This window comes from Trachurus trachurus, assembly GCF_905171665.1.
Source record: "Trachurus trachurus genome assembly, chromosome: 2".
In the NCBI taxonomy this organism is placed as follows: domain Eukaryota; kingdom Metazoa; phylum Chordata; class Actinopteri; order Carangiformes; family Carangidae; genus Trachurus; species Trachurus trachurus.
Window position 1 is genome coordinate 9,271,367 of NC_139914.1, and position 18,348 is coordinate 9,289,714.

The 18,348-nt window shown below is 41.2% G+C and overlaps 1 protein-coding gene across 1 annotated transcript; it reads right to left on the minus strand.

The window, feature by feature from the left end:
- Positions 1 to 447: 447 nt before the first annotated feature.
- On the minus strand, positions 448 to 16,370 carry LOC310999475 (rho guanine nucleotide exchange factor 7-like). Its single transcript, XM_083989915.1, has 21 exons — positions 15,994 to 16,370; positions 14,540 to 14,623; positions 11,401 to 11,485; positions 11,085 to 11,209; positions 10,769 to 10,973; positions 9,305 to 9,396; positions 7,776 to 7,870; positions 7,337 to 7,432; positions 6,521 to 6,643; positions 6,281 to 6,419; positions 6,031 to 6,090; positions 5,792 to 5,938; positions 5,562 to 5,648; positions 5,379 to 5,457; positions 4,912 to 5,048; positions 4,569 to 4,793; positions 4,369 to 4,462; positions 3,905 to 3,994; positions 2,864 to 2,960; positions 2,619 to 2,673; positions 448 to 2,289 (listed from the first exon to the last, which is right to left on the minus strand). The coding sequence occupies exons 1-21, from the start codon at positions 16,156 to 16,158 to the stop codon at positions 2,167 to 2,169; spliced, it is 2,403 nt and encodes an 800-aa protein (XP_083846041.1). The 5' UTR covers positions 16,159 to 16,370; the 3' UTR covers positions 448 to 2,166.
- Positions 16,371 to 18,348: the final 1,978 nt, after the last annotated feature.

Below are 18,348 nucleotides of genomic sequence, written 5' to 3' on the forward strand. Positions count from 1 at the left end.
TCATGAGCAGATCTACTGCGCCACCGGACCACCAGCAGCTCTAGGTGTGACCATGTGGACTTCGTACTGTAGAGTGATTTAATGTTGGGCTGTTTATTATGATCCCTCTGTGTGTGTCGAGCTGGAAATTCCTGATGGTTGATTGGTTGGTTATTTCAGATGCCGCACCAATCGTAACTCAGCCAATTGCTCCTCTGCCCTCTTATGGCCCCCACTCCCTCCTCCTCCTCTTCCACCACTCACCCATTCACAAAGTTTCCAGCCTTCTTCAAAACAATCCGCTGATGAAATGCATGAAACCATTACACAGTCAACACACAGGGAATATTAAATATGTTTCAATCAGGATCAGAGAATCAACGTGAATCCAGTTCAGTCAGTTTTAATCTGTATGAACGACAACAGACACAATTTAAGAGGCAATAACTGACACTGTATTACATTTTACGTTAGTGTAGTTCTAATTTCGGGAATGTTAATTTGTAGATGAAGTCTAATAAAAACCACATCTGCTGAGCCTCATGAGTCATACATCATCTGTAGTGTGATCAGCCAAGACAAGTCGGAAACAAAAAGTCTTACAAATCAAAATCACCTGTTAGGAGTAAAAGCATAAATATAAAAATAAAAAAAACATTTTAAAGTATATGTATGTAGCATATTGACATTGTAAAGATCATAAAAACATGAACATTTCCAGTGTTTTATTGCTTGAACTTTGGTCTTAAGACAGAAAAAGCAGTGAAATAAAGACTGATGGTGTCTGGACATCGTTTCTCTCACATAGTGGTCTCTTCCTATGAAAGTCAACACCTCAGCATCCAGCCAGTGTTTGACCAGTTCGTTTGCCCATAATATAAACTCAAAGTGCCATTTAGTGTTGATATTGTACCTGATGATGACATCATGTTTTTTGGGTAAGTGTTTGAGATTCACAGTTCACTACAGCAGTGTCCAAATTGAAAAGAAAAGAGGTAATGATGCGTACGAAAAAGACTCCAGACGTCGACACACCTCTGATTGTGATCGACAGGTAAATGATTTCTGAACTTTTGTGACTCTGAGAGATGATACTTGTACATTTGGCTGCAAAAAACCTAAAAACTCTTCTCCAACTGATGAAGAAAGGTGCAGAAAGCAATGAATATATCATTTTGGTGAATGTTTAACATTTAACATTTGTTGGCCCTGTAAACTTCCTCTCTCTTGCCTCAGATTCACACACAGCGAGAGGGAGAACTTGTCGCTGTAAGTTTTGGTCTCTACAGTATGCTTCATGAGTCTGTGTCAGTTACATGTTCAGCACAAACCAACTTTTCATTTGCCTCTGAATATTGCTTGTAATGTGAAATTTGAATTGGATGTGGAGCTGAAGCTGAAAGCTGAAACTCCCTGATGGTTCATTCCTGAGAAGATTTCCCTCCAGCTTCACTGTGACAACAACAAGGGCTGTTGTTTTCGATTGAAGTTCACATACTAATCGTCTACAATTCAATTAATTCATTCACATTATACAGAACTTTGATCTCATCCTGTCATTTATACGTGCTGGTAAATTTAGGTTGAGTTTAAAATGTATTAATAGTCTGTTATCAATAACATCTGTCATAAATTATAATTCTATAAGGCGTCTTTCATATTAATAACTTTTTTAATTGAGACAAAATTGCTGCTGATGAAATGAGGCATGGAAAAAACTATTTCAACTCTCAATGAGGGATTTTATTCACATACTGCTCTGACACCTCACTGAAATATATAAACAGCACTTGGCCAGTCACTTGCATACTGTCCTGGCTGTAGTGAGGTTTTATACTTGCACAAGCACAATAGGGAATGAGAGATAAATAAGGGAGGTGAGTATTTTGTCAGTGCTCCAAAGGCTGTTAGAAAAAGGGAAAGGAGCATGACAGGAAGTAATGTCGTCATGCCTACCAGCTAATATGGCTTCACAGCTTTACAGTCTGGACGGCTTTGCTGAAGGCTGGCAGGCGTTTTTCTCTTGGTCCAGAGTCCAACAAGTGGAAATGGTGAGGAGATACTGAAGTGTGATCAAGTGTTGGCAGCTTCTGTCCATCGAACAACAACATGTCAAAGGTCATTTGTCCTTTTTAAAAGTCAGAAAACTGGTGTTGTCCGTCATGTCTGGATGGACACATGTTGACCTCAGAGGTTCGTCTCATCCCAGGTCGGGTCGTTCATGTTCTTAAGGACTCGTCTGACTATCCTCTCCAGCTCTTTCCTCGCTCGCTGCTCCTCCTCCAGCGTCCTCCTCATCCTCTTGTTGTCCTGGAGGAAAAGATACAAGGAAAGAGAAGGAGAGAAAAAGAGAATAAGTTTAGCTTGGGCTGTGACGTCGCTAAACAAAAACACCTGTCGTCAATTGACATCTCCTCTAAGGAGCTTCATGCATCTATATTACAGTTTTAGCTTGATTTCAGCCAAGTGAGCTCAGTAAAGATGGCACTGGGACGGCCACTGATGGCATCCCACTTCTGCAGATTTATATTATGCTAAAGAAAAAAGCATTATATGTGATAAATGTCTTGCAGGTTCCATTACACATCAGGCAATGGAGCAATAATAGATAAATAGTGTTGATTAAAATGCAGACTCACCTGTTTGAGCTCCTGGACCTCATCCTTGAGGCTGTACACCGTGTCCACCAGACTCCTGCAGAGACACCACAGACTGATACAGGACCAGCTCTCATCTGAATGCTTCTAGTGTTATAGTTCATATCTGGTGTGTTTCATATGTTATGATGTTGTGGCCTTTATTTTAAGCAGCTCCTTGTTCCCACAGCAACCACTGTCAAGAGTCTAAATGATCAGTGTGTGCAGCAGCGTTGTCGCTCCCTCACCTCTCCTCCACCACGGTTTGCCCGTTGCTCCTGGTTTCCTCCACGATGATCTTCTCCTCCTCTGGGAACAACATGTGCACGTCCTTCCTGCTGGAGCCTGATGGAGCAGAGACAACGGTGGAAGTTATCAACTGTGTGCGTCAGTGTCACACACACACACACAACATGACTAACGCACGTCCACACAAACATCAGCCCCATGGACACAAACACATTTTATCACTCCAGGTGTTGAACGTAGAAATAAAGGAGTCATGCTGCACTGATGGGAATCTAACCAACACAGCTACTAAATGTACACAAATGAAGACACACACACACACACACACACACACACATACATACGCACAGCAGAGGAAGGGTTTGGGCCAATAGATGTGACACATCTCTCTCTAACTGTAAGCTAGCTGCTTCACCAGAGTGTCTCTGGCCTGTGGCGACACCCAATATCTTACGAGAAAACGAGGCAGTCCTGTAACTATGGGCGGTCCAGAGACTGTCATAATCCGAGTCCTCTGATTGGTCAGAACATGGCAGGTTGCCAGGGACACCAGCGGTGATGGTGAGGCTGGTGTCAGCGAGCACATGGTTGTGCATGAGGTCAGTCCCTTGCCAGGCTGGACCATAAAGTAACCAGCAGTGGATGAGGGGTGGGACAAACCAAATTGAGGATTGGGGAGGGTGAGGGGAGGAGAACAAACCATTTGCATGAAGGGTTTGGGTTCAAAAACAAAAATGTTTAAACGAGACCAACCAGAAATAAAAGGAGAATAGTTTATGTGGGATAAACCATGTTGAAATGAAGGAAATGAGGAGGAAGAAAGAAGAATAAAACCAAACCAGCAGTTAATGAAAAAACAAGGGAAGACATGAAAAGAGAGGGAAGAGAAAAAATATTGTTAGAGCTGAAAGCGGAGAACAAACAGTGTTAGATATAACACACAGCAGCTAGAAGTGTGTGAGGATGTGTGTCCATGAGACGCTGTGTTTGTACTGTGTTTACATATGAATCTGTGTGTGTTTGTGTGTTTGTGCACTCACTGGAGTTGAGTGTCTGTCGTGTCTTGGCGCTGGTGCAATAGGCCTCAATCACTTTCAGTATCTGAGCATCCTCCTCCAGAGCCGCTGTACCTGAGAGCAGGACCAGAGGACTTCAACTTCCAGTACACACAGTATGGCTGCCATATTGGAAAACATTAAGGTTTTTCTATCACTGCAGCCTGGGTTTCATCTGTTTAGTTTGATTATTTTCCAAGTTTTAAGTAATTGGTAAAACCGATAAGAGAGTTTTCAGTAAAACATGTTTTTCTGGCTTATGTTTGGTGTCTACTACAGAAACAACAACCAGTGTAGAAGCAGCAGCAGAGATAGAGATGCAGCCCAATGCACTGATTTAAAAACAAGTTATTTAACAATGAAAGAGACTAGGACATTTTATTTATTTAACAGTTTTAAAACAGTTGCTGTTCTTTCTTTATTTCATTTGATCAGTTTTGTTCTCTTACTCTTTCTGGCAGTGAAGTCCTCCTCCGATGGTTTCCTCTCTGGCTTCCTCTTAGGGAGCAGCTTCTTCATGTTCTTCGGGCTTTTACTCATATCCTACAAAACACAAAGTGTTCATCATTGTTTCATTGCAATTTTAAATGGATGAAAGTGAATTGAATCCCATAAAGCAGCGGTATCAGTTTGACTCATCGAACAGCACCTCTTTGTAGCAGAGGGCAGCAGACGGCCGGAGAGGAGGCGCAGGGCGGAGGCAGCTCAGGCTCCAGGGTTTGGGGGTGCTCGGTGGCTCCAGGGGCCCCCACATCGGGCTGCTACTGAGTGCCGTCCCGTAAGAGGAGGGGTGGGGAAGGGTGTGGTAGGTGTGTCCAGTGCTGCCCGCTCGAGACTCAGAGTGTCTCGTGGGAGTGACGGGGTGAGAGGGCAACTGGGCGGAGGAGAGGAGAGGAGAGGAGAGGAAAGGTTAGAGGTTAGAGAGAGAAGATGGGAGCAAGCAATGGAGCGGCTAATAAATAAATAAATAAATAAATAAATCCTTTACTTACTGTGTGACAGACAGACAGATGCTTGTGAGCGTGTGTGTGTGCCGGCGTAGTGTGTGTGTGTTTAGTGAGGAGGTCCAGCCAGTCCTGTAGCTCGCGCTGACTGTTACATGCCACCTGCATCCGCTCATACTGGCCACCTGCACCGCAACACACACATATACACACGTAAACATAATATGTGTTTATGTATACACCACTGACAGTAAACTAGCTTCCTACATTTCCCATAATTCCTTTGAACAACAGACATACATGCAATTTTTAGTGCTCTATCTCTACATTAGTTTGTGAAAAGTTATTCTAACAACAACATATCAAAATATGTATTTGGGATGACTTCTCTCTTTACGGCTGCTCCTCTCTACATAACTAAGGATAATGACTTGTAGAATGTATTTTAATCCAGTTTCCGGATGTTTTAAAAAAATAAAATAAAATCTCTTGGCTAAATGAGAGAGAGTGCTGACCGGATATTTCAAAGGCATTCTTCAGGTTTTCTCCGTCCTCTATTCTGGAGATGAGCATTCCTGTTAGTGGCATCTTCCCCTACAGAGACACATGGAGAAATACACAGGATTAGTTACAAAAAAACAAAACAAAACAAAACACCGAAAGCATCGTTTAAACTTGATCGCACACACACAACAGACCTGATAGATGAATCCACTCATCCTCAGGCTGGCAGACAACACGACCAGCGTATGAGGGAAGAGGACGAGGTAGCGTTCATTTGACTCCTGGAAGACAAAGGCACATTTTCCATACTTTTGTTATTGTGACTTGAACTCATCAGCCTGAATGCAACCCCAGGGTAGAAACCAAAACTCGTCCAAACTACACGATATGAGGAAATGTGGTGTCAGGTTACGGTGATGGGTACCTGACAGTTCTGTGTGTGGACTGTGGCCTGGGACATGTGCAGGACAGGGCCAAGTGTTTTGATGTCATCCCCCTCCCAGTTTCTGATTGGCTCGGTTAAAATCTGCAGCTCCAGGTCCTTCTTCTTCCTCACCTCCTGACACTGAGCCTGTGGACACACGGACACATCCATATACAGTTGGCAAATATCTGCACAAAAGAAGACTTGTGTGACACAGTGTGGTGGTGTGTGTGTCTTACTGCAAGGTTTTTGAAGGCCGCCATTGCAAAATGGAGGTCAGCTCTGTCAGGATGCTGGTCCTAAGGCAAAGATAAAAACATAATAAACATCTACTGAATAGACACACTGGATTATTTATACTTGATATCATCTGTGTCTGTGCAGGTCTCGAAAACAAAACTAAAAATAGCACTGATGATATTGATCTGAACCTTAAGAATAACAGAAAGACAGACAGAGAGACAGACAGAGAGAGAGAGACAGTCCAACCTCCATGTGTCTGTCCAGCTCTTTCAGCAGTGTTGGGTATCTCTCCAGTCTGGTGAAGGGTTTACTTAGACTAGTGGTCAGAGTCAGGATCCCTGGAGTGGCCGCTCCCTTCGACTCCATGTACTCCCCCAGCTCCTCACTGTGACACACACACACACACACACATACAACCAAAGGCACAACTTAGTTTTGGAACAAACACATATTTCTTTGTTTTGCACACACAGTGTCTGTCTGTACCTGTGTTGTGTGAGTACGCCGACAGCGGACGGGTGGCTGGTGCAGTAGGCCACATAGATGATCTTTATCTGAGCCATCAGACTCAGGAAGAAGCCTCCGATCCTCTGCTGGGTCTCTGGGAGTCTACAGACAAAACCCATTGACAATATCAGACTGAGCAAATAGACGCTGGTACCTCATGCTACCACTAGATGTCTCTGTTGGTGCACAGATGACTGGACACTGAGCTTTTACCCACACTCACCCCTCTGTTTTTAAGTGATTCACCCAAACCTCCACATTCACTATTAATTACACAGGATGTAAGCAAGAGCCGGTCGGCTGGGATTTATGCAGAGCCTGAATAAAGACTTTTTATTGCAACCTGGTGGTGAAATTGAAATAATCTATGTGCAGAATAAAAAGACAGAATTAACTGTGGAGACAGACTGTTCAAGAAGGATCCAACTAACAATATTTTCAAGTGATTAATCTGCAGGTTATTTTCACAGTAAATCATTTTGGTCCATTAAATGTCAGAAATTGTATTAAAAATGTCAATCACTTCTCTGACAAACGGTTATGTCTTGATAATAATAAATCATATTTATCTTGCTCAATCCAGAAGTATAGATTATAATGTCACAACCCACCACTGCAAGAAATCTGTTGTTACTGTGTCATGAAGAAAATGCTACCGCTTCAGTAACTGCATGTGACGGCTTCTGATATATTTACTAAAATGGCCTTTAGACTGAGTTATTCTAACTTACTAAATATTCCTTATGAGATGTAACATGTACATATGCAGGAGGCAGAGCAGAGTGATGTACTGACTTTGTGTGCTCCTCTAAGGACTGAACCAACATCTGCTGGAAAGTTGAGATCTCCTCCAGGTTTCCTTGAATGTGACTGATGTCCACAGCGCTGAGTCTGCAAACCACAGGAGGTCATCATTCATTATTTAAAGGTGTTCTCTGAGTAATGCTGATTGATCAGGTATAAACACAGCTTTCTCTATTTGTTTATTTTACTCTCAAACAGAATTTGCTATTTTACTGTCACATGTAACAATATAGTAATACATTATATGCATTTATACGTATCATCATGCTCCAGATGCGTATAAGGATAATATAAAATATATTTATATCAGCGTCTATGTTGTGATTACTGTTCAGATTCTATATATAAAATGCAGTAGATATTCTAGTGCATGTTTCACTGCCTCTGGAACTGTTGAATAACACAATAAAAAGAGTAAAAATAACTCTACCTGTCTGTGGGGTGAAGTGAGCGCAGGTATGAGCCCAGGAGACTCTGCAGCTCCCGCGAATATTCAGTCTCTGTTTCCAGGATGTTCTGTAAGACCTGACAGAAACACGACCCACAAAAACACACATGTTATGTACAATGATGCCAATGTTTTCCTATAAAACGTCCTTGTTTGGAGTGATATTTAATGTAAATTCATAGGAACGATCCTACGGCTCTGTCAGTAATTCAATATTGGGATCATCATTCTGTTGATGTCATTATCAACACATTTTTTTTGGAGGTAGGAACAAGACACAAACACAATGTGCATGCAGGCCAGAATAACTCTGAGAGGAGGTTGTCCTGTAAAGTGGGGGATGTATTTTGTATGAAGCTAATGGAGAGAGAGATATCACGACCCGGTGGGAGCTGCAACTGACTTAAGTAGCTTTCAATGGGTCTGACTCCTCAGGCTAATTGGCTAATCTCTCCACAACATCACAAACCTCTTAGGAATGAGGTTTCTGGTGATGAATTGCTGCATATTAGTCACACATGCTGCCGTGTGCTCCTGCACGTCAGGAGACATTAAACATCTAACTGCAACTTAAGCGATAAAATAAGATCTAAGAGGACACAAACAGGACAGCAACAAGAATGCTGGGGAAACAAACACGCAAAGACGAAAACATCACAGCCTGTGTCCTCACACAAACATCTGTTCTACAGCTTTTAGAGGCTCTTTTAGAAGATGGACACAAACTTCTTCTTTCTTTTGCATCTGTGTCCGGGAACAACTTTGACTTCAGGCAGAGTCTGTCTGTGTATTTGTTTATTTGTGTCTTTGTGTATGCGTCTATGAGAGAGACTCAGGTAGCCTAACCAAAGATAGGCTGTCTAGAGAGCCTGTGCAGCTTGTTGCATTATTAAAACACACACAACACTCTCACAGATACACACACAGCAGCAGGCGCTAACCCTGGGGCAAGGCTGCCCCAGAAACCACTGAAATGGAAGAAATAACCTACATTACATCTGCAGCACTCACTCACACACACACATGCACACACACACACACAGATGACACATGCAGCGGTGCCATGCAGGCTCCACAAAATCACCACATGCTTGTAGACACACAGACACAGCAACACAATCATTAAGTGGATGTGTGGATGGAAAAATATTGATTCTAACAGTCAACAAGAGCAAACACACGTGTGACAAACATCCATTAACTCAGTTAACTCCTGCTGTCCAACTTTGAACTTTTACTTTCTGATTTCTAAGATTCAGACTCAGAAAACAACAAAATAGCAACCGCACACTCAAAACACTGTGCATATATCAGTTTATTGCAAGCTTTCGGTCATTGTGACCTTCCTCAGGCAGATTCAGACTCAGAAATCTAAACTAAACCTTTGTTCTAAGTAACAATACTGAGACCCGGTGGATTGTCTTCCTCTTTCATTGTTAATATGAATGGTAAATCATTATAAGGTCAGATCCGCCCCCACACACAGACACAGACACAGTTGTGATGCTCACCACATTGTAGTAGGTCTTACTGATGATAGTTATGTCGAAACCTTTGGGTGGACTTTTTAGAGTCCCAGACTTTGTCTTCTCTGCTGTCTTATCTAAAAACAGAGAAAGAAGAAAGGACAGTTTAATGGTATGTTCCATCAAAACAAATTAAAGCTGTGCTCATTGTTCATTCAGTCAAAAAATTGTCTCTTTGCATTTACCATTTGCAGTTGACAATGTCGAGGTCATTACAGTATGTAGGACAGCCAATCGCTGACTGCACACTGTCATGTCATCTTACTGTTCACTTTGGGCTCATTGCGATGTAAAGCCAGAGGGGTAATGACTAGTTATCTAGATAGAAGACAGCCTAATGTCCTCCTTAAAACCATCTGGCTGAGCAGGGAAAGTACAAAAGGACATAAACTAGAATCTGCAATAACCAGGAAAGGAAAGATACAGATGTTAGACCTGGATGGAATCTATATAGTCTATACTATAGTAATCTATGTTGTGTGAGGTGTCTCCTACATAAAAACCCAAAGCCTCAGTCTCAATCTCAATGATTCATGTCAATAAATCAAGATAACAGCAGACATGGAGCCTCCAGTTCATCACTGTTTACTTAACAAACAAACAGAGCCAGCATCACTTTGCGTCTCTCCAGTGTGAGCCTGTTATCTGACACATGAAACAACTCCCCACGGCCATATGAATCTGCTGCCGTTCCTCAGTGTCGCCGTTATCACGGTGCTGAATTTTCTGCTGTAAGCTTCAAGGCAGGAAGTTCGTTTCTATACAGCAGCTCTGGAACTTCCTGTCATTGTGTGGTTGTGGAGCTTCCTTCCTTTCCTGCCTTCCCTCCTCAGAAAGCAAGACAACAAACCAACACAATCAAACCAGCTGCAGCTGAAGACACAGGGGGCAGCAGACGACAGCTTTGTGGTGGCAAGTGAACTGCATATCAATTCATATAAACCCTGCAGATACGATACGGAAAGTTGAATTAATGTGTTACCCTGTTACAACCGGAGCTCTTTTTTCACATTTCTGGTGAAGAAACGCCTCAAATTAAATTCCTGCTCGGGTCCATTTCAGCCATTATAAACACAAGTCATTGAGAGTCCATCGTGGACTCTATGCTTAAATTTGCTGTATGTTTCAAGGACAACTTGGCCATTCTCCTTCATAATAATCATTTTACAACTACAAGAGGTAACAAAGTAATTATCAGTGAGAACAGCACAATGTCAGTTTGTCTGTGTCTATCTGAATGTGTATTTGGCCTGTAATATCAGGAGGTTTGGGTTCACTGTAACATTAATGTATACTGCAATTTAAAACAGAACTGTGGTTAAAACTAAAGGTAACCAAGCCATCCTCTTTTGGCCACAGCAATGAGGAGAAGCCAGTTCACTGTGTTGTGATAGATGTCAGTGGTAATGAATGATGCACACCATGTGAAACAGTAAGAGCTTCACCCACCGCTTCCTTTCAGCTCCCGTACATAGTTACTGGGGAACCACCCACTCTTGCCGTTCACCGAGCCTTCCCACCAGCCCCCGTCCTCCTGCCTGCTCACACTGATGATGTCACCCTTGGAGAAGGAGAGCTCGTCCTCATTGGTCGGCTCGAAGGCGAAGCGCGCCCGGACCAGGACCTGACCACACCCGCTGCCCTCCGACATGTCCTGGGAACAAGAAACACAGAGATGTGTACAACAGTAATAATAATAATAACAGTGTTTGTTTTCTGTCAAATACACATCAGCTTTGTTACCGCCGTTGTCATGGTAACTCACCAGGCTACGGTACTGAGGCTGCAGCAGCTTAGAGGAGCGAGTGTGAGTGTTGAGGGAATCAAACGACTTGATCCTCAGCGTTGAGGAGTGTTGCACACACACACTGTCTCCAGAGACACCGACGTCTGCGAGAGCACAGTTAGAACTAATCAGTGCTTCTGTTAGACCTCATTAGATGAACAGGTGAGGATGTACCGATAAACAGATATGGACATTTCTAAAGAGCTTTTATCAACTTACAATCATTATATAGATTGTAAACTGTATATTATATTCATCACTTCTCCTCTACTTCCAATAATAACATGAATCTTGCCTTCTGTAGCTTTGCTGAGAGAAACCAAGGAGTTCAGCACTTTGGAGAAGTTCAGTCCCTGCAGGAGGTCGTTGACCTCAAAAGCCTAAAGGAGGAAGAAAAAAACCCCAAAACAAATAAATAATATGAAATACATTTTGGAGAAGCAATAAAGCACGGAGAGGTTTGACGTAGGAGAGAAAACAGTACACACGTTCATAATAAATTCATAACATCAGCAGTGACACAGAGCTGCCCTCCTGACATTTCCAAGCACGTATCTCACACTGGGATGTGGTGTGGTGGTAAATAGAAAAGACTGGTGATCATAACAGGCTGTATTTTCTGAGTCTGAGTTTACAGGAAGAATTCAATATAAGATCCTATTTTTAGGAGCGATGCCTCTGGCGTTTACAATACGCTCCTCTTATTCAAGTACGTCAGATAAAAAATGAAGGAACACTGAGTTTAAGCGGGGGTTTACATCTTTGCTCCAACTGCAGTCTGGAGCAGGATTACTCAAAGTCTGAGCTCCCCCTTGTAATCTCCCCATCACACACACACACACACACAAACACACACACAGCCATAATCAAAATACCTCTGAAGCCCCTAATCTTGTGTACACCACACACACTGACTGACTTTTACACTCCAAAGGCGTGAAGATGGTGTGGTTGTGATCTAGGGTGTGAAAATCAAAGCCGAAATACTCTGTGGCAGCACTTTGACATTTTAATTAAATCAATAATTTACAGTAAAACTATTGCATGTTGAGAATGGAAGATCATTTCACCATGTTAAGTTGTTTTTTAAACACAAACACCATGTTCTTTAAGGAAGCATTGCTTTAAAAATCCACATCTCATTTAGATATATAGACTTATTCATAGCTCAACAGTTAATACACACTTTCACCTCTCCCACTGGCATTTGTCCAAAGTACAAAATGAGACTTTCCATTCACTGCTGCAGTAGAAATATACACCAGAACCACTTAATGAAGGTAGTGCTCTCTTCAATTTATTCCAACAATCATAAATCTGACCCTATATGAATTTTAAACACGATATATTTTTCCGTGTGAATTTTATATTTGTGCAATGAGCAACATACAGTACATCTAAGACAAAAACGTACACACCTTTAAATAAGCATTGATTTGTTGCCATAAACCGAGAGTCCTGTTAATAAATCTCGACTTGACAAAGTCATTGTAAGGTTGTATTAGCATTTCATGACATTCAAAACATCCATCACCACATATTAAATGGAATTGGCTTCATTTGGCAGATTGCATCTGTATGAAACACACTCTGCTCTGCAGCTGTGGGACACAAAGAGCACACACACACACACACACACACATGCTCTCAACAAACGCCTGTGATTGGTCAGACATCTTACCTGATGACAGGGCGCGCTTGATTTAATGCTGCAGAGACGGCACACACTGAATGCGCACAATCAATATTCCACCCATTTAGGTTTCATTAATAGCAGAAGCCAAATTTATGATTGCAAGTGTCTGATTAATTGTGCAGCTCTGGTTAATCGTGGAGTCCAAATTCATCCACACTCATAGTGGCACTCTGTAATCCTCCTCTCTACTGGACGGGCAGTCTGGCTCGTCCCCTGCTTGTCCGATGACTGTCTGGGAGAATTACTACGCTGATGTCAGTGAGGCTGCTGGTAATGGAGGCCTTGGCTCCCAGCAACATGGCTGACATGCCTCTAATCAACCTGATTGGAAAATCCACTGGCTGCCTGGCGTGTTGCATTACATCAGCCCACCCTTTCTCTCCTTCCTCCATTTCATCCTTTCATACTCTTTCCATTTCTCCTCCTGGGTTTTATTTATACAGCCCATTCTCCTCTACAAGATCGTTTTTCGAAAACCTCGTTAAGGATCTGCGGCCAAGGACTTCTGCATTGCATAATATGCTCTTTTCCATTATGATTCCATGCCCATGGAAAAACATAGATTAGATCAATAGTCTGTGTGTGTGTATGTGTGTGTGTCTGTGGTGTAATTCTGTACCACACTACTCTCTAGCGCTCTCTCCGTCCACGCCCACTATGGGGCAGGACATAACCTGACTTAACTCACTGTTGTGCAAACAGAACACACACCCTATGAACTCTGATAACAATGCAGATTATCTTTTCCATACACATGCCAATAGGCTACCCTATCATTTTACATCTATTTCAGTATTTCCAACTTCAAATTTGACTGCCTCTGCACCAGTATTGAGAACATCATGAATCATCATCATCATCACCAGTAACAACAACATGCATGATGCACATGCTACCCAATATATCCCTCTAATATAATATCTGCCTCGTGTTCCCATAACTACAAAGGGAAATGTGAGTGATGTCCCTTTGTAGTTATGGGAACAAGAGCAAATAAAATACAGTCAAGACTACAGCTTAAAAAAACATCTTGGGAACAGCAACTGAGAGGCACAGATTGGAGATGTTACTGTCCACACAACTATACAAATAAACATTGATTTCATAGCCTGCAGGTTCTAATGCACTTTCATTTCATCCTAACAGAAAATAGCATCACATTCTCTTAAAACATAATCTGTACAGGGGTTTCCTTTGCAACATCACTGGTCCAATTACTGTAATTGGACCACAGGTATCTTATCAAAAATTGCATAATCATCTATAAACACATTTATAAACATTTATAGTCATTACAGTGACTTCTGACAGTTAATAACAATGGACCACACAACAGCTGCTCCATGATCAATAAAGCCATTGGTTATGACTAATATCCCTATAGCTATATGATGGTTCAAAGCACCATTAATGTTCATTATTGTTATTATGGAAAGCGTATCTAGACAACCCAGACACCTAATTAGCATTTCCATATTTGATAATATTATTCCCACCACAGCCATATTTAAATGTCACTTTGCCCCGGCTAATAACTGTCAGCTGGTCTCCACACAGCTGAAAACTATCAACTGAATTACGTCACTAATATAGGCTACAGTAGGAAATACAAGTTATAAAACATGATTTACACTATAAATAGGATGAATTAGTAAATTGAACTGCAGGAAATGTGTGTTTTCTAGGCTCAATGTTGTGAAAACATATTGACAAATCGATATTTAAAGCGGTAACTCACCTCCACACCGAAAGCCCCGCAGCCTTTAATAAACTCGCCAATGTTCCTCTGACACTCGCTGTCGCTCCTCGGTTCCTGGAAAAACTACACACCAAACAAAACAACAAAAAAGTCTGTGCATGAGCTTCACACGCTGAGTCCAAATATTCACGGGCTGTCAGTGAAATGTGTTTGAGGGTTTTCCGCTCGGAAACAATCTTATTCCAGGCGCTGTTGCTGGTGCTGCACTTGCCACTTGCTGCTTATCGCTTATCAAATTAGCCAAAGTTAGGAGGCGCACTTCCGGTTTCCACTTTCAAATTAAAACATCAATTAAGCTTATGTTTAATGCATTTGATGTTGGAAACGTTTAAATGTCGTGAAAAAAACAAACAAACATGCAACATTATTTTATTTTAGCAGACAGACATCTAGCTATTGTAGCCTATAGTGTTTTATAAACTTAATTCTACAGAATTATATCAGATTACAGGCTTTTCTTAGCATGCTGGGTTATTTTTGTTGTCATAAAGCACGTAAGGAAAACATAACTAGATAATAGTCCAATGCATCCACAGAAGTGCAGGCTACTATCTGCAACAGTTGGGGCAAAAACCATTTCTATAGATTTTTAAATAAATAAATAAAGAGATAATAAGCAATGCCTACTGGGGGGGTTTATACCTTTACTTTGAAGGACGCATTAGTTCACACTTTGTTGAGTTGCAGCTGACCGAGGCTAACCTGACACAGACCTACAATCTTCCAGGGAAGTTGGATAAGCCAGAGGAGGATGTGACGTCGACAGGTTCAGGGTCTATTGTGTGTGTACGAGCGTCTGTGTGAGTGAGCGTGCGTGTGCGTGTGTGTGTGAGTGTGAGAGAGTGAGAGATAGAGAGACATGCAAATTTCTAATTCAGATCATTTACATGTAGAAAAGCCTTCAGTGGAGTCTCAGTATTAACTCACTAGGTCTACATGACAAATGTACTGATCTCCTGTGACCAATGGAGACACACTCACTGTTGAACAGTCTACATTCATTACTAATTAGGCCTATTATTATTTCATAATATTTCATTTTGCAATATAACTTCTCCAGAATGATATAGTTTTATTGATAATCAGATCAGTTTGTCTACTAAATCACATCTACAAACACTGTCTACTCTTAATTATAAGATATTAAGGCGTGTCCTTTCGACTTGGGAGAAAAAAAACTTTATTCATTGTGAAACAAAACATTTAATATTCCTTATTAATACTGTATGTTATAGCTACTAAATACAGTTTTTAATAGACTGTATTTGAAGAAAGTTATTTTTCCAGGAAACCTACATGTATTTGGATGTAGCTCTTTTATTTCTCTCTTTTGATGAAGTCTATTTTTCTGTTGTCCATTGAATATATTTGTAATGTGATATTATAATGTTGTTTCTCTCCCATAGTCACCGAGCTCTCCTCCACCCACTTACTTTGTCCACCGTCCCGGGTCTGAGTCGCTCCAGCAGCTTGCACAGCACCGCTCCATCCTGCAGAGACGTCTGGAGGAAAGCCTCTGGATCCGAGATGGTTTTCTTGGGAGACTCCAGGACCCCCAGCGTTATGAGCCATGTTACCGTCTGCTCGGCGGAATTCATGCCTGAATGTCTAATGTCATAAAACAGCAGCAACAGCAACAACAGCAGCAGCAGCTCTCTGGAGTATCTGGATATATCCTACTTGTGGTCCGTCCAACATAAGACAGGAGGGTCAGCCCCGCCTCGCCTGAACATTACAATCAGCCCACACTGGTTGGATCATATAGAAAAATTTTAAAAAAAAATAGAGCTGGTAATGAGAATTAAACGATTTCCTTCCTCCTCGTCCTGCTCTCTCTCTTTTTCTCCCTCTCTTCCTCAGCGGATGTTGGCATCACCTTTGCTTGTGCACAAAGTGGCAGCGAAGCCAGAGTCAAAGTAGATATAATATAACACAGTTTCCTTTAAAGATTTTCAAATTAAAGGCCCGTACTTGACCAACATGACGGCTTCAGTTCAAAATAGAAAACAAAACTGCTATTTATTTATTTATTTTATTGTATTTTTTTATCTTTACGCACAGTAGGCCATATAGGCTACATTAAAAGTATAATATTTGATTACATTATGCACCTATAGAGGGATGAAATCAGGAAATGTGTTGGTCAAACAGCATAAATAACTCTTATGTGTCTGTAATCATATAATAAAATCACAATTCACACTCATGTACACGTCTGTAACGATGTCTTCAGTGATGCAAATGAAAACCTACTTATTTAACAACATATTTAAAGATTATAAACATGGTAGACCTGTTGTTGTCATATGAAACAACATTATTACTTTCTAGTCCAGCCTTATTCCAATACTGCTCTGAAATCACTGAAATAGCTATATATTAGTCTAAACTCAAACTATTTTCACAAACCTCAGAAAATATCTTACTTACCATAGGCCTTATTTAGCCTAGTAGGTACTTTTACTTTGAAGGAAAGAAATGTGACTTCCGTTTTAACTCTGCCTATCTGTGAGTAGTTTGACAGGGTTGACAGATGCACATCACAGGACCGTCCCATTGATGATAACAGGCTAATTAAATCCACTGAAGACTGAAATAGCCTGGCTCAATGATTAAATTGGTTTAAATTAAATGTATTTTCCTCTCAATTTACAAAACACTGCTGCAACAGCCTTTTTATATAATCCCATTCCCTGCTATGATGAGTGGCTACCTCCCTTTATCACCAACAGTGTTAAAACTGGTCGGTTACGCCCTCTGTCGGACAGTTTACTTCATAGGTTTATGATTTCCCACTTTACAATGTTTAATAACCTAATGTCAGTTTAAACTCTGCAATATTTACCCCCAAACCCAAACTGTAAACCTCATTTTCAACACCGATGGCTGCTCAGTCAACCAAACTGGTAAAAACAACTGAAAATAAAATTATAAAATAAATGAATAAAGACTTGTGATATAGCCTACGGCCCTTAAAATGAAGCCTTGGTATTTGGGGCATCACTCATAAAAACAGGATCCTTGTAGTTTCATAGTTTGAGACTGTTGCCATGTTTCTGTTCTTCTTTATCTGAAGCTATTAAATAAGATGCTCAACAATAAAGTGTTTCATACAGGCAAACTGGGTTGGGCGGGTGTGTGTGTGAATAGATACGCTGCACAACAGGATGTCACACTCACTGAGCATTATATGAAATTTGCCTTTTGTTATGTGTGAAGTCTCTTTATGGTTAACGATAAAGCTTGTGCTTATTTTAATAGTACTCAACTGATGGAACCATAAAATCCCAAGTTTATTCAGTGGTCCAGTTTATATTAAAACTGTTCACCTTGTTTGATTGCTCACTACCAGTCTAGACATCTATATACAGTACATTCCTGTGAATTGGAAGCATTATGGTGTCACTGGGCAAATGAGACTTGTGAAGATTATCAAACTATTTCAGTATTTTTGCGGGGGAGAACCAAATCTGTCTCTTTTCTCCTGGCAGCTACTGTTGTCACACACCAACATATGTGAACGTGTTCTCATAGGCACCCACACAGGCACAGTCATCTGAGTTGCGAATGTGGCCGGTTGGTGTGGAGACAGATGGAGCCTGTCCTGAAGAGGGTGCAGAGACATGCAGTGAGACAATATAAATTAAACAGCAATTCAAATAGTATGTTTGAATGTTTTACCAGTTAATGTGTTGTTAATGCACCCATTCATGAATGACTGATTTCATTAATTTCAACCCATTTTGTTTCATTAATCTAATGCACATTAAGTCATTCAATAAAAATTG